Source organism: Plasmopara halstedii (genome assembly GCF_900000015.1).
Source record: "Plasmopara halstedii genome assembly, contig: Scaffold_323, whole genome shotgun sequence".
Taxonomy (NCBI): Eukaryota; Oomycota; class Peronosporomycetes; order Peronosporales; family Peronosporaceae; genus Plasmopara; species Plasmopara halstedii.
The window spans coordinates 84,159-105,114 of NW_020187244.1; the positions used below are offsets into that span (position 1 = coordinate 84,159).

A 20,956-nucleotide genomic window follows, 5' to 3' on the forward strand; every position below is an offset into this window, starting at 1 on the left:
GGCAAAGTCTACCAACTCCTTCTTGCCCTGTCATGCGGCGAGGAAAAGCGATCGCATGCGATATGCTTGGTCAGGCGGCAAGAACACTTGTAAAAGCTGCAGCTTCAGCTCAGTTCAGGAAAAATTGCCGCTTTAATGGAAGTACCCTACGTCAGTGCCCATTCTCATGCTCGACCGCCGAGCATGGAGATAGCTAGCGCCACGCGCTGTTGCTCGTTCTGGAGCATGGCAGACTCCATCGCCATCGTGAACTCTCTCACCCAGAGCAGGAAAGTCTTTCCATCCTTGCCCTCAAAAGTCTTAACACTCACCAAGAGCGGCTTGGATCGGGGAAAGTCATCCGTCGCCGACGGTGGTGTCATGAACGCAGTCGACGCCGACATCATCTGCTGTAGGTGCTCTAGCAGAGCATTTGCATAGCTTGCAAGCGCGCTCCGATTGCTTCAGGGTCTTGCGAAGCGAGGTGTTGCACGCCCTCAGGGCCAAGCAGGGACATGGGCGATTTAAGCCCGTCCTGCATGCACTAGGGCAAGTAAGAGATCTGCTCCATTCTCACAGAGCGTCAGTCGCAACGACTCAGGTGTAGATTGACAACAAGTGCTACCAAGAGCAGCGGGACTGCCGTAGCTATTTCGCTTAGAGGAAGCTTGGTTAGGGTCGGTGACCTTTGTTCTGAAATTGGAACCAGTACGAATGTAGCAAATCGCAATCCACTTACTCTAAGATTACCTACAACCTGATTCCAAGGCTTATAAACTCTTCCGCTTGAAACGTAAACTGCATTTCTCGGCTTTGTTCGCGGCAAAAGCCGCATATATAAATCTATAGGGTTTCCTATCTACTGGCGGTCCAGCCACGTAATGACTTCTTGTTCAAGTGTAGCCACACCATTGTGTAATCACACGATCTTATGTGATCCCATACCCTTCATACCAGGGCACGTGAAACCCCGTTATAGTGTGGCTATTGCCGCCTTAAAGCACCAGCTTTCAAGATTCAGTAACAACTTTGTATTGTCGAGGTTGTACTGTCAGCACAAGTCGTAATATACTTGTTCAAATGGCTGTCCAGGACAAAGCAATTTGTTCAGTGCCATCATGACCATAATGCTTTTCATTATACAGTGGTGCTGAATTTTGCGGTCGTGCCTTAAGCAAAATTTTCTCATGAGCATTCCGAAAGATGACTAATTTTTGCTAATGACATTCACATCTGTATTGATGAACGCCATAACTCTACGCACAAACGCAGGCACTGCTCGAATATGGCTTATGTTAGTGTCCACATCTGATCTCACATCCCTCACATGAATATAGATAAACATTTTTCGAAATGGATTTGTACATAAAAACAATTTGCCCCTACCAGCTGCTTCACCAGACGATAAACATGGTAGTGCCTTCGATAGCCTCTGTTTCAAAGCATGCCTCTTATCGGGCATCCTCTCAGAGAACTCACCGCAGTGACCGATATATCACGAAGTATTTGTGTGCAATTTACATTAAATAACAACAAAGTCATAGGCACTAAACATACAGCAATCGATCAGATTGTTCTGCAGCATGTCTTTTCGAGAGATCGACGTTTGCACTGTACATCTAGCTTTTTGAAAGCTAGCACAGCTAGCCACTTTCCATTGAACATTCCAATGCAAAGAGTCGCACCGAGTAGAAAACATACTTATTTATTAATCTCGTTTTGCGATTCGCGCGGAGAAATACGTCTTGACAATATCATCGGTAAAAGCCATTGTCTTGCATTACAATATTTGGCAATAGGACACCCGAGGACAAGAACGTGGAGGTCTTAACCTATGAATATGCTTTAATTGGGATAACACACGTCGCACTCGCGGTACCTACTAAGAGGCTGCGCATGAATGTGGACTGTTACGTGCAGTGACTTTGTGGAAATAGCACTTTTGATATGGAAAGTGTCAAAGTGACTAATGTACCGAGATCTCGTACCGCCTAATCATGTGTCCCGTACGCTCAAAATTATTGTCCCCGTCAACCAAGGCGAACGTTAGCAAATTATGTTCAAAAGTCGCAAACTTTGATAGCCACAGTGGTGGTAGATCCTCATTTAAAGGCAGTCCATAGTCTTGAAACACGTACAGCTTGAGCTGAGACCATCCCCACCCACCATATTTCCTTCGGAGATGTAATCGAAGTAGCGTTGATGCGATATGTGCCGCGAGGGATGGTTCAAGTTTACGGGAAGTAAAAGTTCTTCGAGCGCGCCAGGGGCAATAGACCTCAGCCATGCTGAGAAGGAAGAGAGAAATATTTAGCTGCTGAAACAGCCTGCAGTACTCGCAGATCTTTCAACTATGGTAGTGTTAAACACCCGTGCTGCGCGAGGCTCTTTTCTCTCAGCTGAGAGGTATGAACAATCGAGAATGGTCGTCTGACCCACCCCTCTCTGTGAGATGCGGATGAAGAGAGGACTATTGGGAAATAAATGGCTCAATCATATCTGTAATACGTTGTCTGATTTGATACAAGCTATCATTCATTGTATGGACATGCGCCATGGATCGATTAGAAGACGAAAAAGTAAATTCCCGTACCAAATCTTTAAGGTTAGATCCTGGTGAGACTTGAAGCAAAAGCTCTTCCAGGAACCAGAAGAACATTTGACGAGGACGACAAATTATTCCAGCGTCGGTGTAGGATATCAGACTGCCTAAATTGTCTAGCAAAGATTTTGCTCTTTGATAAAAGATCGGAATGCAGACGCGATATTCAACCGCAAAATTAAAACAAGACCGACGATAGCAGTTATATGCCGCAGTTTGTAGAGTATTAATCAGCAGATACCAGAATGAGCGACGTCATGCTCATAGCCTTAGCGAGTTTCCCTGATGATCCCTTTCGTTGCAGCCATAAGCTGATGTCTTGTATGCCAGAGCCGGTGAAAGGAAAGAGCGACTGTGTGTCGTTTTGGCGTCAGTAAGTCACATGTAGGACGGCTAGTTAAGTTCTCTAAGATGATATATCCTTGTCACGATGTGTCGGTACTTCCGAGTCAGCACTACAGGATGACATGCCTTCCGTGGGAAGTAGTGATCTCCAATGAAATAGTATCAAAACTTGTTTCATCTCTTGATTGAACGACTAAATCGTTTAAACTAATTTTCTTCTTACCTCGGACAAAAGCTCCCATTTAGCTTGCAAAGTTCATTCTGGAGTATGTATGCGAAAGGTTCAAGACGGTGAAAGTACCAAAACGGTATTGTACGTACCGGAGAGAGATGTGAACACTTCATCAGTCACTGATACGCTCATTATTGAAGATACTCAGAGAATACTAAGCGCAAAATGTGGGACAGTTGGCCTTAAGAACCTTGCAACCTCTTTATTTTTTGTTGGAGATTGTCGTGACGTGGTAATTACATTCACCACGCGTACTATCAATGGATCGGAGAAAATTGCCCTGGATGGCCGGATGTAATTGTACGCAATTTCAGTTTGTCTCAAGGACACCTAGATGGGGCATCCCTGGGGTGTTTTGCAAACGAAATATCATAGCTTGTAAGCGCCTTTCGGCGAATAATCATCGCATCCAGTCCTCGAACTACCAACCGCCTAATTTCGCCAAACCAACAAAAGAAATGAGTACATCAGTCGTATCTAAATAACTCGAGGACAGAAAATTAAACAACTTCAGCTCTATCACAAAATATGCAGTTTTCTGAAACTTGGTTATCAATTTGACGACGGGTTCTACTGCGTGCAATAGATTTGTCGTGTACCTGGCACTGAGAATAGCGTTGTTGCAATGAGTCCGCAATAACAACGCACAGAGAAAATAAGTGTGGGCTCAACTTGGAGTGAAACCGAGCAATTTTTGATAAAAAGAGGGGGCTATTGCCATAAGTCCATCTGACACCAAACACACGAGGAAGCAATTCCCGACGTGAAGGGAAAAAAAGCAGTCCCGACCTGAAAGGAAATACGATAAGGAGACTAAAATCTACAACGGAATTCGTAAGAGTTCATTGTTCCTAGAGCTACATGCAAAAACACCACAACGTCTTCTGGAAAATTTACTAATAAAACCTGGGGCTTTGTATGGATTTGATTAGAACAATTAAGGTTGTACTGGGGTTGAACTTCAGCTTGAATATATACAAGATCTTGGGTGAATTTTCAAAGGTTTAAACTAGAACTTCTGGGGAAAGATTTTAGTAGAAGTGACTGGCTTAGGCCATCCACTTTTAAAGACAGAGACACGTTGGTCTCGTCACAAGTAAACGCTTCAAAGTAGGATCCAGCATTTTTATCACCTATAATGTTTGCAATTAGTAGAGGATGCCGCATATGCATGCGGGAGCACCATCTTGTAATCTATTTGTCATAAATTTAAAAAAATAGCACGTAGGGTATCTTCATGTAATGGGTAAGTGAAAGTCATACGTTTATTTAAACTTAAACCGGATATAGCTGTTCTACTATGTTCACTAGTGAAACTTTCTGTAGATCACGATGTGGGGCTGACAACCCACGAGTCTCACCAGCCTCCTTCATGACTACTCATCGTCCTCAATAGCGAGATCACTTGAGTACTTCGACTTTCAAAGGATTGCACAAAGTGTAATGCAACCAAACACCTGATTGTACTTATACACATATTAATCATTAAATTACATGATAAGACAGAAATATTCAACCTTAGTTTCAATACGATTTAATTTCAGATATCTAGCTTGTGAAAAAGAACCACGAATAATGCTTTCAGTAATCAGAGAGGCTCCTGGTTTCCATCTGGAGTAAAGCCCGCGGATTCCCTGAGTCAAAGCTTCCTCATTGCAAGGTGCACGGCAACCCATCGCATCCATTGTCCTCTTCAGTGCCTGTACTTTGGTACTTCGGAGTTGTGTAATTTGTATGTATACAATGGGACATTGCGTATCCCTTGGTACAACGTGTCTCATGAGTTCTTCGGAGTGGAAATCCATCATTCTGACATAATACATCACTAACTTTTACAGCGGTATTTGATCATAATTTCTACCACAGTACTGACTAGATCCAGATCTTCGGGATTCGTTATACCTGGAATATAATGTTCATAGCTGCTATCATTCCGTATCAGCGATCGCATAATTCTTGACCAATCGTGAACACTGTTTGTCCAATCTAGCCTAGTCAAGACCAGTACTCTGTATCGTCAGATATCTATATAAAACTAAGAGGTTGCCGGTCTTAGATGCAGTGCTCTATCTAGACATCGTGCAGGTCTGGTATTCGCTGTATTATCGTGCTTGATAAGCTGAATATAGCTTCGTTGGCAAGTTGAAATAACGCTTGGACACATGACCCCACTTTTTTAAAGTTGTTTTGGCCCATTCATTATATACATCTATTTAATTCGCATGGCAGCTATTTTGTCTTTTAACACTAATTGGTACTAAATTACAAACATGTCTCAGATTTAGCGTGACGTGGTAATGCACATCGTACGTTCGACACAGCATAACGACAAAATCAAATTATGGAAATTCTCACGCGCCCCAGTAATGTGGGAATTCTAGCGATGGAAGTTCACTTTCCTGTGACATTTGTGGACCAAAGCGAAATGGAGGCCTATGACGGTGTCGGCAGCGGCAAATATACACTGGGTCTTGGACAAGTGAGTATGGCTGTGCCTGGTGACCGCGAAGATGTGAATGCACTGGCATTAACTGTCGTCTCGAGACTTCTAAACAAATATCAAGTTGCTTCCGAGCAAATTGGGCGCCTCGAAGTAGGCACAGAGACGCTAGTAGATAAAAGCAAATCCACCAAGACTGTTCTGATGCAGTTGTTTGACAACAATACTGACGTGGATGGCGCTACGGTCATCAATGCGTGCTACGGTGGCACAGCAGCGTTATTAAATGCAGTAGCATGGGTCGACAGCTCTTTGTGGGACGGACGATACGCTCTGGTAGTCGCGACGGATATTGCAGTGTACGCTGAAGGCCCAGCACGTCCCAGTGGCGGGTGTGGGGCTGTGGCCATGCTCATTGGAGCTGATGCACCAATTATATTGGATTGTCGCTCAAAAGTGACTCATACGACGAACGTTTGGGACTTTTTTAAATCCAATGTTACAAGTGAGTACCCCACGGTGGATGGTAAATTGTCAAATGAATGTTATTTACACGCGCTCGATGAATGTTATCAGCTGTTTTGTAAGAAACAAGCTTTTCAGGGTATCAACAGAGAACAGATTGGTGTGTCGTCGTTCAAGTACGCGGTTTTCCACTCGCCATACCATAAACTGGTCCAAAAGTCATTTGCTCGTCTATTATTTTTGGATTCAAGACATTTCTTAGCGAACGGAAATGAAGCTGCTAAATCCAAGTATATCTCCCTTACCAAGTGGTCAAAGGTACCTCTGTACGATACTTTAAATGATCGGGAACTGGATCTAGCTGTTCGAAAATTGGCAGCAATTGAGTTTCAAACCACAGTCTTGCCAAGTTGCACCACGTCTCAAAAGATTGGAAACTGTTATACAGCTGCGGTGTACATGAATCTTGCGACGTTAGTACACGCGCGTTTCACCGATCTAGCACGTGGTGCTCGAATCCTCATGTTTTCGTATGGCTCAGGTAGTATCGCTTCGATGTTTGTACTACACACTCGTGAGCCTAGTGACTCAAAGAGCAAGTTTACACTGGAGAAAATGGCCCAGTCCCTCGATCTAACGACACGTTTAGAACGCCGTATTAAATTAACGCCTGAGGAATATTCGGCTCGACTAAAATTACGTCAGCAATCATACAGTGTATCAAACGGTCTGCAACTCACACAGTCAATTAGCTCCATTCCACCTGGAGAATTTTATTTGGACCATATTGATGCAATGGGCCGCCGATTCTACGCTCGGTCAGAGCCTCAAGATCATGTAGATATAGATACTCAACACGAGCGTGTTGTAAAGAATATACAAGAGCTTGGTGGTGCAGTGTATGTGGTCGGTACAAGTGTTGGGCTGCCAGGTCAGACGAAAGTATTTGAAGGTGAAGAGTCAGTAATGAAGCTTCTACGTGGTGAAAACTGCATCTCGAAACTGACAAGCGTTGACAAGAAGAGAATGATAACTCAAAAGATTGTGCATGTCCAAAAGGATATGATAACCGGAAATATAACACAAATGCCAGTCTCAAGTGTCGAAGAATGTATTCAAGTGTCAGCTGTTGTGGCCCGAATCGACCTTGAAAAAGAGTACGGAATTGCTGCGACGATAGCGCACTCGATGGATGATACGACGCAGTTAGCTGTAGCTGCTGGTCTCGAAGCAGTTCGAAATGCTGGTCTAGCTGATGGAATAAATGGCAACTGGCGTTTGCCAGAACATCTACTCGACTCGACGGGTGTAATCTACGCCACATCTTTTCCGACAATGAATGCTGCAGTGATGGAAACCTCGCGGTACTTTCAAAAGAAGGATGATCCAGCCTATGAAATGGACCGCAAGATTCTCTTTCGACTCCTTGTATTAGCCAATGCACAAGTTGCTCAATTAACTGGAGCTCGTGGACCTAATACCCAAATCAATGCTGCATGTGCTGGAGCGACACAAGCCATTGGCATGGCTCAGGATTGGATTAGTGCAGGGAAGTGTGAGCGTGTTATTGTCCTATCGAGCGATACTGCTAGCTCAGAGGCGATGATGCCGTTAATCGGAGGAGGTTTTCGCGCACTTGGTGCGGCATCTATCGCTCCGACAGCAGAAACAGCAGGACGTCCATTTGACGTTCAACGCAAGGGGATGATTGTTGGAAGTGGCGCAGTTGGTATAATTCTGGAATCTCCACGAGCTTTTGCTGAACGACCAATGATCAGAAAAAAGACAGTGCGATTGCTTGCTACCCAATACAGTAACTCTGCATGTCATGGTGCTGCTTTAGAGCCACATCATGTGGGTCAAGAGCTCGTAAGATTTTTAAGCAGTATCGAAAATCGTTTCGGGATCACGCGCAGCGATATTGCTCGGAATGGAGTCTACTACAGCCATGAAACGGGAACAAATGCATCTCCAACAGCGTCATGTGCGTACGCAGAAGTTACGGCCTTGCGTACAGCTTTTGGCCCCGAGTTACTGTCAAAGCTCTTGATTACTAACACAAAGGGATTTACAGGACATCCTATGGCTGTATCCTTTGAGGACGTCGCAGCGATTGAGGGACTTCGGCTCAAGCAGGTACCGCCTGTAGTACACTTTGAAACCCACGATCCCAATCTGGGCGAAGACACTCATCTTCGTCTTGCTTCAGGAGGTGCATACGTCCACAAATACGCGCTACGCTTTGCAGCAGGCTTCGGCTCTCAGCTAGCGTTCTCCCTCTATACCACGTAGCTTAACATATGAAATTCTATGTAATTAACCTCAAATACATGGTTGTTTAGTGTGGTAATACATAAACATAAAGTTTATCCTCCTGCCTAAAACTCGACCGACGAAGTGCGTTTGTGACGAGTCTTCTTTCTTTCTTTGTCCCGTGCGTCATCACTTGCATCGCTGTACGTCGGACTGGGTCCGCCACTAAGCGCAAATGGAGCTCCACCAGTTTTGGTACTCAACATAACGCCCGTGCCACCTAAAATGCTGTCCGTCCGACGTAGTTGTTCGTCGTCCATATCAATTGACCCGGGACTACCATAGCCAGAAGGAACAGGATACTGATTGGACGAATTGCCATGATAATTATTCGCGTAACTTCCTCCGTCGTAATTTTTGTTATTGTACGGATTACTGTATTGATTCCCATAATTATGCGCATCATTTGGAGGCTGTGATGGATACGTTGCATTCGTTGAGTACGCTGTGGTTGCATTAGACACAGAATATGGTGCAGCCATTCCCTGATTCGCAGCTGGCTTTGTTGGTGAGAACGCTGAGTCGTCGTCATCAGAGTCATCATCTTCATCTTTCCTCTTCCACGCAACAAATCCAGCCACAGCTATCAATACGACAGCACCACCTACGACCCCAATGATCAAACCCATTTGGTTACTAACGGAACTGTTGTTTCCACTTGACATATTTGATCGATCGGCTTTCCTTTCGACAGGTGTTGATTCCACAAGTGCTTCTTCTGATTGTTTTGGAATGACAGGCGCCACAGTGGCACTCACACTCTCCCGGTCCGACATCACGTTTTTGGCACTACGCGTTTCAATCTGATGTTGTACTGCTGAGTAGCCATTCCCCGTTTCATCAGTTTTGATCGTGTCCGACTCGAGAACATCGCCTTTAGAATCGCTGGTTGAGCTTTCAGGAGACTCCTGTTCGTATTCTGACTCTTCCGGTTCCATTTGAATCGGTTTTAATTTAGGTGACTTAAGCATACTGCCACTACTGCTCGTATCCTCCGGGGTCGTCAAGGTCACTTTTTTGTTCTTTGGAATTAATATACTGCTGGCTGTCGATTCGTTTAAGTCACTGAAAGTAGACGATTTGTTGTTCATTCTACTCGAGTTCGCCGACAAGTTTGACTGTAGACTGTTTTCAACAAACGTGCCTTTAGCATCACTACCTTGTGTGCTGTTCTCGTAGGTCTCTGTGGTCTCTGTGGTCTCTGTGGTCTCCGATGCCTGCATCTCTAAATCACAGTCTTAATAAGTCGAGTACTAATAGTATTAGAAATGTGCTATTTACGCACTTGCTGAGCACTTGGTCGTGCCATACGGACAATCGCCATCATCGTTGAACGCGTAACACGCGTAATTAGTAGAAAAACCAATCGTCGTCCATAATGAGTCGCTCTCCATCTCACTAATACACCGATCGCACTTCTTCTCTGATCGATTACATAAGTTTGAAGATGAACCATCCACATAGCACTCTTCAGCCTTGTTACAGATTGAAGGCTCTGCTGATATATTACGAAAGGACACAACCTGAACAGCGATTACTTTAAAAATCGTCAGTATATCGACATCATTATATTTTTTAGTATTGAGGTCACGCACCAGCGATAAATACCGCGAGAGAAGTGTTGCGTCTGAACATGGTTTATATTTCTCTACTCACGACAGTCGATATCTATCATGTAACAAAAATCAGTGCAACGCTATTAATGCTGCGAGATGCAAACTAAAGTACCTGGTCGAATTTTCCTGGTCGGAGCCGTCTTGACGAGTGTTCTTACTGAATGTGACAACAGGAAGAGGAGAGACTATCAAACTGGCTGTTTCTTCTCGGCAACCCTTACATTCAACAGAAGTCACTATCTCCATGATTTATCATGGAGATTTGACATTTTGTAGTACCTCTAAAGCTTTTCATATTGCGGTAGAGATTCATAGCATTATACAAAACGTGCAGGACTACTCAACGCAACACATAATGATTCTAATCTGCATTTACTCTAAAGTCGAGCGATTTGTAGCTCTGAGATCTCATGAAGCAAGATAGCTTAATTTACAGCGCACAAGACATTGTATCTTTAAAACACATAGATAAGCCTTACATTATGCTATAGAGAATATAAAATTCAGCCCTGGTTTCTGACTGAGTTCGAGATATATGCGCCAATTGTTTTTGACCTGCAATCCGGCTCAGCTTCATCGCTCAACTCAGAGACTTTTAAATGCAGAAAGAGACCTAACTTTCGAAGCAATTTGCTCCATCCAAAAATCTAGTACCTTTACATTTGCATTTAGAAATAATCTGGTAGTTTCATCACCAGCATAAGGTTTGAGCGTAAAAAGCTGTCATGTTAAGAAAAAGGTAGTCATCAGCTGGGGTCTCTCTTACCGCGAGTACCGAGCTACATTTGTTTCACGACAATTAGTCTAAAGTTTGTAGCATTGTGACTTTACGGTCGTATAGTGAGTAGTGCCCTTGATAGGCAGGATGATACCTTTTGTCAGGGGGCTTCAACATTGATTTTTTTCTCTATACAATATACGCCAAAAAAGCGTATTGCGCTTGACTAATATGCTAACTATCTTTTGAGTGCGTGGCTGCTCAAAATAACACCATTACTACTGGTTGTTGAGCCATTTCTGCCTGTGACGCACGACTTAAAGTTGACAAACGCACGAGTTGACCACGACCTCTCAGCGCTAGATTGTTATTTCGCAATTCAATGGCTTGGATTGATCCCTATACCGTTAAGTCTCGATGGAAGGCACAACTTTTTACGTCATGACGGTCCCGCTCCAACTTCGTTTACAAGAATATTTTTTCTACTGTCAATTGAGAAAGACCGAAACGTGTTGAAATCGTCTCGGTAGCGTATGTCTGCATAGTGACCAATCTCAAGGTCCATTCGTCGCTATGTAAATCTGTGCTGGACGCTGACGTAGTCCCGTTGTGAATAATGGTGACAGCACGATGGTACAGGCGCCTATATGTGCCCATAAAAATTTTTGTCGCTTGACTCCTAACGTCATATCCAGGTATGGATGGCCACCGTTTTATTCATTAAAGGACATCTCTTAACTCGTAAGGCTCTATTCATATAGTGCACGAGCCAAAACCACTATTTTTGTCGGCTTGCGGAATTCTCGCTCGTTCTTGTAGCTATCTCATTATACGAGTACATACCTTTGCAGCATTGCACATCTTAGACTTAGAAAAATCGCGTGTACTTATAAAATAGTAGTGCCGCTCAGAAAGTCACTTAGCGAATGCGTCCATTATGTTGTGTTTTACCCTAGCGACGCGTTACTGCAGGTTCAATGCTATTAATTGTTTCTACAAGCTACGAAAAAGGGTACTCATTATTTGACACGGACTGCGTAAGTCACATCATTGTATACACAGGCCAACCGCCTGTCGCTGTCGTGTCTGTTCCGCGCTGGATGGAATAACAAGTGTCGCATAGTCAAAACAAGTTCGTGTACGTCGGTAATTTTCCGGCCTTTCTTAAAGATCTTCGTGAGCACATCGCGACGTTGTTTGACTCGTCGCCACGTTGTTTAACTTGTCGCGCATCACGGCTGCTGAATTGTATTGCAAATGCTCTTGTCGGTATATGATACCATGGATGGCAGCCATGGACGTCTGATTTAAAGACCCTTGACTGTAAGTTCACGTTGGTCGTAAAGCGGGTCTATACAGCGGGTCTATACAGCGGGTCAATTATGACACTCAACATTTACGAGCTGCAGTTCTCCGCGGCGCCGTCATATCGTCCAAAATACGTTTATCAGCTAAACGCAGAATCATGTTTACCAGTGGCTTGTAATACAATAGCGACGATCAACTGAGTCTTAAGCAAGGCTCGTACCGAGTTGAGGACACTTTGAAGGCTTCAAGTGACTCAAAATGTCGCGGAACTTGCGACGTGAGAGTTACGTCACTACAACGAAGTGGCATTTCTGGCGACTCTAACAAGTGATACACGACATCATTCCATCACGAGGTAGTTGTACGCAGCACCGGCTGGACGTATCAAATTAGTTTAAAAAAAATGGTTTCGAAATGCCTTTCGCTGACCTACTTCTTGCCAAAAACTTTAGTCGCAATGTGTGGCGCTGGAGGCTGTCTTGAAGCCAGCGAGATCGATGGCAAAGACGGCAAGGCCACGGTGGCTGCGTCATACATTCTTGGGAAAATAATTCAGGAAATGAGTTATGTTTCCATTTAGTGTCATTTAGAAAATAAGCTATTCGAAAGTTTTATAAATTCTCACAAATGGCCACAAAGAGATTTTAAGAGCTTTACAAATCATTAATTGAATGTGTTTGAGGGTACAAAGGCTTCGAATTAGACGATTTGTACAACTGCAACAGTTGTCGAGTGCATTTTTTTAATAGAAGAAAGTGTCGCGAGTGACGTGACGTTCGAGATTCCGAAAGCGATCATGTTTACCTAAGCGCCACAAGTAGTAGTCTAGCTGAAGAATATTGATGCGACCTTTGCTCGCCTTGACGATCTCATCACATGCCACGAGAGCTGCAGCGCGCAATTCGCACTCGTATTGTCCGGCCGGAAGTTCTTCGTTTTGATTGATTCGTGCCTCCAATTCGGGGTCATACTGGTACAAACATAAAAACAATAAATTGGTGCGCAACGATTGCAAGATCGGCACAGAAAACTTTTTTCTCTAACCTCGAGGACACCTACAGCATGAAGAACACAGGGCAAGACCTGAACAGAAGTTAATATCAAAAACTGTAACCTTGATATTGCACTTATCTCACATTGTCGCTCAAAGCTGTTAATTTGTTGATGTCTTTAAACATTAGTTTGGAATCGGCACCCTGGAGTTTGTGATGTTAGAGGTTGGTACAGTGATCAGCATTGTGAAGCATTTATTACCTCAAATCGACGATGAATGCATGCGACGGCCAGTTGAGCACGCTTCAAGAGATACACTTTCTCGCCATGAATCTCGTAGTGGTCGCCAAAACCTGGAAATGTAGCAACGAGCTGGTCCACGAGATAAACTGCACTTGAGCTAGGATTAATCTTCGCCTTCTCCTTTCCGTCATCAGAGGGTTTCGGTGAAAGATTAGCTTCTACAAAAGCTCCAAAATCTGTCATCTTCAAGTCAAGCAGCTTCTGCCCACATTCATTTAGAATCTACATGGCCACATTTCAGTGTTTGATATCAATTTTGATCCAGAAATTGGATCTTCTACCCTTTGAATCATCGCAGCCAGCGGTTTTAGGGGTCCCTGTATTCGTAATACTCCATTTATCGAATCGCATAGCATTACCGATTAATATCAAGTGTGTCTTACTGGTTTTGACATGTAAATTCCCGGAGAGACTTCTTCATCTTTCTCAAGAGGTATACTGAAGTAGTTTGCCACCAGGTCAATGGTCAACTTCGTCATATACCGGGCGTCCAGCTTGGGTACCGAAATGTACATTCCAATCAGCCCGAAAACCTGCTCATTGTTAACGTGTGTCATTGTCGATTGGCTAAAAAACAGGTATGACTTCACTATGCATCCTCACAATAGTGTCATGAGCTCCCCGATCTGCATACTTGTGCAAGTCTTTTCTAAAGCCGCTACCGAAGTTCAGTAACCCATAGAGTGCTATGAATATCAGCATGTTTCAAACACATAGTCAGTCACTGTTGTAGCTTGTATAACAGAGGCTTACAGACTGAGAAAATTGAGCTCATCTCGTTGCGAGTGAAAGTTAAGTGGAAAATTCATGGGCTCTGCTAATTTCTCAAACTCCTTCACGTCTAAGTCCTCATAGAATTTACGTGCTTTTCCTTTATTGATGCGAACTGACGAGAACTCATGCGCAATGAGCTTGGAGCATGAAGGCCGCACACGAGCTAGCAACGAGTCCGTTGATAAACCCATTGATCTATGTCAAACGTGATAGAAAGGACTGTGACAATTGATAATTGCTCAATTCGCATTTTATGCCTTAATTTGTAGTCCTGCCTCCCCTCCCGTTAAGGCGACGACCGAATCACCCACGGTCCACCGTAATGCTTGAAATTCGAGAGCTTCGACCGCTCCTGGCTATTCTCAATGTGCGTAACTTGCAGTTTGCATAGTGCTTGAAAATATTCTAGCGTCAGAAAAGAAGGGAATGCGAGGAATGAGCCGATAGAAATGCGCGTGAGAAATAATTTGAACGGGATTCTAACGACGTGTTCATGACGTGTAATCTGCTTTATAGGAAGACGATAAGCCGCTCGATCAAGTCTCTAGTATGTTCTTACGCACATTTACGAAAAACGATCACTTTAAAGTTGGCTGCACCATCTGCATCCTGCTGCAAGATAACTTACTTACGAGCTCACAGGTACGTTTGAGACTAATTTTGCAATAAAATTGTGCAATAAGTAACTTTTTATTGTTGTGGTGATTGATCACAGCGTTTTGTAAGCTTCTCAATCTTATCCGAGTTGTATCGCAATGAAGGTACCTCAACGAATCCGTTCTTGCCTGTGTTTCTCGATGCACTCGAGAAAGGTAGCGATCAATGCGAGCAAAAGTTTATTATTCATTTGCTTTCTCAAACAAGTGCTTCTCGCGATGTACGTTAGCAATTGAAATATAATTGTGACATTCACAATATTGATATTGCAATCATTGTATCGCAGTCCAGCAAAAAGACGGCAAAGCAAATGATTGCCGAATTTCGAGCCAACCCGTCACAACCAGTGCAATTTGACATTCAAAGTTTAAAAAGTAGCTACTTGGAACGCACGCCAGATGTTCCACAATTTCGCGCAGCAGGGATTCGCAATGTTGTGACCGATACAGAGTTTGATTTGCAAGAACACGTGAATAATGGTGCTAATCTTCAAGTGACTCCAAACGAAGTGAGCTCGTTGAACTTGCCGTGTTTTGAAGCGCTTTCACTGGAAGAAATGAGTTTGCTTAGTGATTTCGAGACATCGTCGACTGCTTCGTCGAATTCTGCAGCGAGCGTGTCGTCGACGGGATCACTGTCATTATTAAGTCTTGAGCCGACCTTTATGCGTCTTCCTCCGCCAATTCTTGAACCAGATATGACGGAATTAATATGGCTGAACCCGGACTATTGCCCCACGTTGTTATGGGATGCAACTATGCTGGATTCAACGCATGGGATTGCACTGCGTGAATTGATGCTTCGTGCATTCCAGAAGCCACTTGTGCCATCGTTGCAGCAGAAGGTATTGGCGGAACTTGAAGCAGATCCTAAGCTCGTGTATCATTGCTCTTTGACACCACAACGACTACCAGATCTCGTTGAAAACAATCCAATGCTGGCCATCGACTGTTTGCTGAAGCTCATGTCGTCCAATCAAATCACTGAATACTTATCAGCACTTGTGAATATGGACATGTCCCTTCATTCGATGGAAGTGGTGAATCGATTGACTACAGCTGTGGATTTACCAACCGAGTTTATTCACTTGTACATTTCTAACTGCATTTCATCGTGTGAAAACATCAAGGACAAGTACATGCAGAATCGTCTCGTGCGTCTTGTCTGTGTCTTTCTGCAATCTTTGATTCGAAACAAGATAATCAATGTACAGGTATGCCCTTTAACTGTGTTGCAAGCCCAAACGTTGCGCTAACAGTGTAATGTGACTTTTGTGTAGGATTTGATCATTGAGGTACAAGCTTTTTGTATTGAATTTAGTCGAATTCGTGAAGCTGCAGGGCTTTTTCGCTTACTTAAGACGCTGGAGTAATAGGCTCAGATACCAGCGAAACACAGAAAAAACTCAACATTTCGTCAAATGATGTTTTCTCTGTTTTCAAACCGTAACAGCTAAAAGCGTGGGATTCCCACACAGAAGCGCATCAAGTCACGAGTCAATAGTCCTTCAATATCGTGAGAGTCCGCCTGCCCATGTGTCGATTAAAAACGTAGTCAGCTAGACGTACACAGTGTGTAAGTGAAAGGTAAGTGCACCTCATCTTCCCACCGCTTAGTGAGAACATTCCATTGATACGAGCGCAGCCCAGATACCTGCATATATCCATTTTAATTAGCATGTGACTGAAAAGGCCAGCGTCATATAGGCATATACTGGGGAAGAAAATTCGATCTGTTGCTTGGAATGCAGTACTTTGACTACGAATTCTCTGGCATTTGTCCGTATATAAATCTCACCATCTACTTCAGTAGTAAGTAGCAAGAGTTAGCTTCAAGAACATCCTATACAAGAAAGATAGTACCATCACGCTTTAGCTGGAACTCGTCATTAATTGGCGGGTACAGCGGCTCCATTGCATTCTGCACACGGTCCAAAAACTCCAATGATAGTGCTGCAAACCTATTTAGAAACTCAAATATATCGATGACCATGAAAGAGTATCAAGAATTGCTACTCACTTGTCCTTTGATATTTTCGACTTAAGACGGCGACGACGATTAGCAATTGGAACTGTAAGCTTCCCTCGGGTTTGGACTAAATGCAGTACGCTGCAATTAATCATAGCCACATGTGTCACATTATTATAGATCTGGAAAATGACATTGCGACAGTTCCGAGTGCTATGAAGAGCTCGTTGCAGCATCATATCTAAAATCGAAACAGGCACCACCTAATTTTGCATGATATTTGAGATTTTAATAATTGAAATTTCACTTACTGGGAAATTATCGATTTATCATCAAAAAACCCGCACACTATGAAACACTAGAGGCATTTACCAAATTATGGTGCAATGGTTAAATCGCCGTGAAGGACTTGTATCTGCATGAATCGAAGTAATGAATTAAGCAGGATAGAATCAGTAACGATGAATAAAAAAACATGCAATTCAGAAATTTGAAATTAATACAGCAGTAAAGCAGTCAAGGTGGAACTTTATGCCAAAGTCTCGTGATCCAATTAAAATATACTCTTAAAAATATGATCGAGATCACTTTGGAATTTCTCGGCGCAGCGGGTTGAAAACGAAGAGGCGCAGCCGAGTCTGTATTTCTTAAAAATGAGTTGATACTATTGCCTTAAATTGCATTTCATATCCATCTCCTTAATTTGATTTTTTATTTTTTAACATCAGCATTTGAAACGAAATTGCCAAACCTGACCAGAATCTTGATAAATTGATGAGCGAGTCTAAAATGCCGAACACTTCATCGTATCGACTGGACAGCCAATACAAGGGACCGAAAATTTGTTATAGATCAGAATTTAGAAATGAAGAGATATTTGATGATAACTATATGTATATAACTGTAATTTTTAGGACTTGCCCGTACAGACATCACCTGAGTCATTGTGTTTATCCTGTGGGTACTAACTAGTAAGAAGACTCCTGGGTTTAGACACCACAGTGAATATCTAAAATTCCGCAAAGTCAATTTCATTCTTTCTAATCTTTCGCCTTTTCACAGTGAATATCTAAATTGTCGTAGCAAAAGTCGAAAATATGAGCATTGAAGTTTCTATTTCCGAAAATATCACCCTATTACTCATATAGAACATTTTGAAAGATGCTCTTAAGAAACTACGGGGTTGAGCGACCAAAATAGCGAATAAGTGCAATTTCTGAGCTTTCGGAAGTCTCTTTTCTATAAAATGAAAGCTGCTGTGAATTTTTCTCCCGAAAGTAATACTTCAATCCCTGCATGTTTGATTGTGACGACATCTGGACGCATTCTTCTTTTATGGGATCAGGATGACAGTTTGCCATTCCAATACCCACAGCTCGCTTTGTTTTTGGTCAGTCTCTTTCACTTTGGACAGAGTCAGTCATTCGGTCAATTAGAGCTGCAGAATGGCTACACAGTAATAATGACTGCAGATGTCATTGCACGGATTATCGTTGTAATTATATGTGCGACACCAAAAGCGGGTGATAAAAATGAAGTCGCACCGTTGCAACTGGAGCGACTCGCGAGTTTAATAATTTTGCAAGAGTTCTTGAGGTGCTTTCGAAGCGATATCAATCGTCTTTCAATGGAATGTATTGAACAGGCAAAGCTTATGGCAGATGAGTACACTTTGACGAAAGCATTGGGCGGATTACAAGATGGTTGTGAGGGTACACTAGACGAATTTATCGTTTTTCAGAATAAGTTTGTCAGGCGTGTGATCGGAGTAACCAGTCGTTGCATTCAGGACTCGATTACATCATGGTATTGTGATGTGGAGGTTATCATGAGTCATAGATCTTCTTTAGCTATCCGACTAGCACGGGGGTTTGTTATGAATGGTGAGACCAATGACATCGTATACTCAACATCGCCTAAATCAGCAGGAAGTTTTTTTGATCAGGATCAAGCTTCACGACAACTTCATCTTGTGTATAAAAGTGCAAGAGTGCAAGAGCTAGTCAAACAGGTCGCTAAAGCACTACACGAGTGCACAATTCTCTTGACTCCGGACGTACTTGATGAGCACGGCTTTGAACTTGGAGTTGTCATAAAGTTTCGACATTTGTCAGGTCTTGAAGTTAGTGAACTTTTCATTGCTCTTCGTATGCTTCGGGTAAGTCTGCAACCAAAGACACTTGAATTCTGTTTTGTTCATGATGTAATATAAATGATAGACGGGAACATTTATGACGGGAGTTGTGTTTTACGGTGACAACTCACAATTCCGCGGAGGTCTCAAAAAGCTTCAACAGGTAAAAGCACATTTGTGTGGTAACCTGATGCTCCGTTTGCTTCAAGCTTCGTCGCAGGATGTTGAGTTGCAGATTGGTTTAGACGGTGCACCCGAAGAAGTTTGGGAAGCAGCGAATATGCTTTTGAGACCATTTGAGCGGACTGTTTCTATACATTACACAAATGAAGACGATCGGCCAAAAAAGTCATCTTCAAATACATTCTTTGATCCAGTCAATAACATGAAAGCAGGCGCGGCTACGAGATCCCCGCAACTTACAGAGAATAATCGTAGTCAGTAGAAAAAGGTGTCGGAGTATCACATCATCACTTAAGGTGAAAGTGTAGTTTTACAACTTGCTCTCGGATTCTTCGAGTATAGCCACTGTCGCTTGGAATACGTGCTGTCGAAATATCGTTTTGGCTTTTACCATCAAATAATATCCACGAGACATCGATAACTACGCGAACGACACCTACCAAAGGAACCACGTCAGTTCATTCCATCCAATTTTCTTATTTGACACCATCAGAGTTCCGTACTTGTAACGAATGCTGCCTGCCACAACTTCCGTTCAGAAAGTTTTGGTGCCTCCAAAATCACCGGAATTTTTAGATCTGCGCATGCTTTGAGTACCAATTCCCTCGTACTACCTTGTAACACACCTTCATCCGCAGTGTACACTGCACCATCTTTCACTTCACCTAGCATCAGCCACCTCTGCAAATGCCATCGCTAACAGCACGTACCGACGAAAAAGTTGCTTACTAGTCCCTCTAGTAATAATCGATCACCTCCTGGTCCACATTTACTCAGTATTACCTCCTGAATGGACTCGCCTCGCATCTTTGCTAGCTCTGCTGCGTATTTCTCGATCGGTACACGATCCTCAATCCACTGCGTATGTTTCAATCGAGCGTTGACACGTCCCTCCCCATATACCAATACTGTCGATGCAATACACGTTGGCGTAGGCATTGGACAGATGTGAATGGCTACACCAAAGTCGTTTCTGTCTAAACGTGGATACCAGAGTACCGATAGCATTCCGTCTCGAGCATCGACCGCAAGCCACTTCGTCACTACAGTGGTCGCCAGTAATTGTGTCACCAGCTTAAGATTATCTAGTATTAAAGTATCTTGGTTGAAGTCGCTAGTTAACCTAGTGATACCATCGCAAAGCCGCTGCAAGTGGAAAGACCATCTAACAACGCTAGCAGGTAGCTGCTCATCAGACTTCTCAGCCAGACCTTTTACTCTTGCGCAGGAATACACGCCTAAAGGACGCGATTTAAGAAATAATTTGGCAGAAGGAAGCTCTGTACAATTACGTGCGGGAATAGCCGATAAAGTAACCTTATCTACCGACAACAAGCTCTGAGCTTCCGCCACAAAGGCTACACAAGGATCATTCATACTGTTAATGATGATAGTACTGCATCGTAGAAATACCAGTACTATTTACGGTTTTCAAAATGCATCTTTCACCTCACATTTAGGAATATTCGAAAATGTTACGTCGCAGCTCGCAATGCCTTGTAAGTGCTGCACGCACTTGCGCCCCTCGTGTGGCTCAGTCCTTTACCGCCGGTATCCGTCTACAGAAAGCAAGATTTTCCACCATTTACGACTATCAAACGCCGTTTGAGGTGCGTTCAAGCTCTGGAAATACAATCCTTTCTCTACCATTGACCAGATGACGTCAAATTGCTAATTTCTAGGACATAAATCGCCATCGTAGTGACGCTGAGCAGCGAATCGCTCAAGTACCGATTGTGGAATTGGCTAGTAATGTGGCTGTGTGTGACGGTGGCGGTGGCGCTCTGGGTCACCCGGTCGAGTACATTCAACTGGACACGCGCGAGCACAATACTCCACAGACCTGCAAGTATTGCGGCATTCGGTTCAAAATGAAGGAGGGGTATCATGGTAGTCATTAAAGCCATGTTGTTTACTCAGAAAGAG

At 43.4% G+C, this 20,956-nt stretch overlaps 8 protein-coding genes across 8 annotated transcripts; 4 read left to right on the forward strand and 4 right to left on the reverse strand.

Annotated features, from left to right (window-relative positions):
* Window positions 1-5,499: 5,499 nt before the first annotated feature.
* PHALS_08521 (hydroxymethylglutaryl-synthase) lies at window positions 5,500-8,355 on the forward strand (the record flags this gene model as incomplete). The annotated part of the gene is made up of 1 exon (XM_024723884.1): window positions 5,500-8,355. The coding sequence occupies one exon, from the start codon at window positions 5,500-5,502 to the stop codon at window positions 8,353-8,355; it is 2,856 nt and encodes a 951-aa protein (XP_024574816.1).
* An 86-nt stretch (window positions 8,356-8,441) lies between these two features.
* On the reverse strand, window positions 8,442-10,011 carry PHALS_08522 (uncharacterized protein; the record flags this gene model as incomplete). Its single annotated transcript, XM_024723885.1, has 3 exons — window positions 8,442-9,601; window positions 9,662-9,913; window positions 9,972-10,011. The coding sequence occupies 3 exons, from the start codon at window positions 10,009-10,011 to the stop codon at window positions 8,442-8,444; spliced, it is 1,452 nt and encodes a 483-aa protein (XP_024574817.1).
* Window positions 10,012-12,358: 2,347 nt separating this feature from the next.
* On the reverse strand, window positions 12,359-14,279 carry PHALS_08523 (Cobyrinic acid a,c-diamide synthase; the record flags this gene model as incomplete). Its single annotated transcript, XM_024723886.1, has 10 exons — window positions 12,359-12,393; window positions 12,452-12,556; window positions 12,823-12,988; window positions 13,063-13,101; window positions 13,155-13,214; window positions 13,273-13,536; window positions 13,596-13,631; window positions 13,698-13,847; window positions 13,918-14,000; window positions 14,072-14,279. 10 exons carry the CDS (start codon window positions 14,277-14,279, stop codon window positions 12,359-12,361), a joined length of 1,146 nt encoding a protein of 381 aa, XP_024574818.1.
* Window positions 14,280-14,410: 131 nt separating this feature from the next.
* On the forward strand, window positions 14,411-16,117 carry PHALS_08524 (the record flags this gene model as incomplete). Its single annotated transcript, XM_024723887.1, has 5 exons — window positions 14,411-14,455; window positions 14,605-14,730; window positions 14,804-14,965; window positions 15,032-15,958; window positions 16,025-16,117. The coding sequence occupies 5 exons, from the start codon at window positions 14,411-14,413 to the stop codon at window positions 16,115-16,117; spliced, it is 1,353 nt and encodes a 450-aa protein (XP_024574819.1).
* An 80-nt stretch (window positions 16,118-16,197) lies between these two features.
* On the reverse strand, window positions 16,198-16,952 carry PHALS_08525 (mitochondrial matrix protein frataxin; the record flags this gene model as incomplete). Its single annotated transcript, XM_024723888.1, has 5 exons — window positions 16,198-16,272; window positions 16,342-16,398; window positions 16,460-16,545; window positions 16,608-16,705; window positions 16,765-16,952. 5 exons carry the CDS (start codon window positions 16,950-16,952, stop codon window positions 16,198-16,200), a joined length of 504 nt encoding a protein of 167 aa, XP_024574820.1.
* Window positions 16,953-17,959: 1,007 nt separating this feature from the next.
* Window positions 17,960-19,292, forward strand: PHALS_08526 (uncharacterized protein; the record flags this gene model as incomplete). Its single annotated transcript, XM_024723889.1, has 2 exons — window positions 17,960-18,871; window positions 18,933-19,292. 2 exons carry the CDS (start codon window positions 17,960-17,962, stop codon window positions 19,290-19,292), a joined length of 1,272 nt encoding a protein of 423 aa, XP_024574821.1.
* A 25-nt stretch (window positions 19,293-19,317) lies between these two features.
* On the reverse strand, window positions 19,318-20,407 carry PHALS_08527 (Aminotransferase, class IV; the record flags this gene model as incomplete). Its single annotated transcript, XM_024723890.1, has 3 exons — window positions 19,318-19,466; window positions 19,534-19,689; window positions 19,741-20,407. The coding sequence occupies 3 exons, from the start codon at window positions 20,405-20,407 to the stop codon at window positions 19,318-19,320; spliced, it is 972 nt and encodes a 323-aa protein (XP_024574822.1).
* A 95-nt stretch (window positions 20,408-20,502) lies between these two features.
* PHALS_08528 (NADH:ubiquinone oxidoreductase, NDUFS6/13 kDa subunit) lies at window positions 20,503-20,931 on the forward strand (the record flags this gene model as incomplete). Its single annotated transcript, XM_024723891.1, has 2 exons — window positions 20,503-20,640; window positions 20,713-20,931. The coding sequence occupies 2 exons, from the start codon at window positions 20,503-20,505 to the stop codon at window positions 20,929-20,931; spliced, it is 357 nt and encodes a 118-aa protein (XP_024574823.1).
* Window positions 20,932-20,956: the final 25 nt, after the last annotated feature.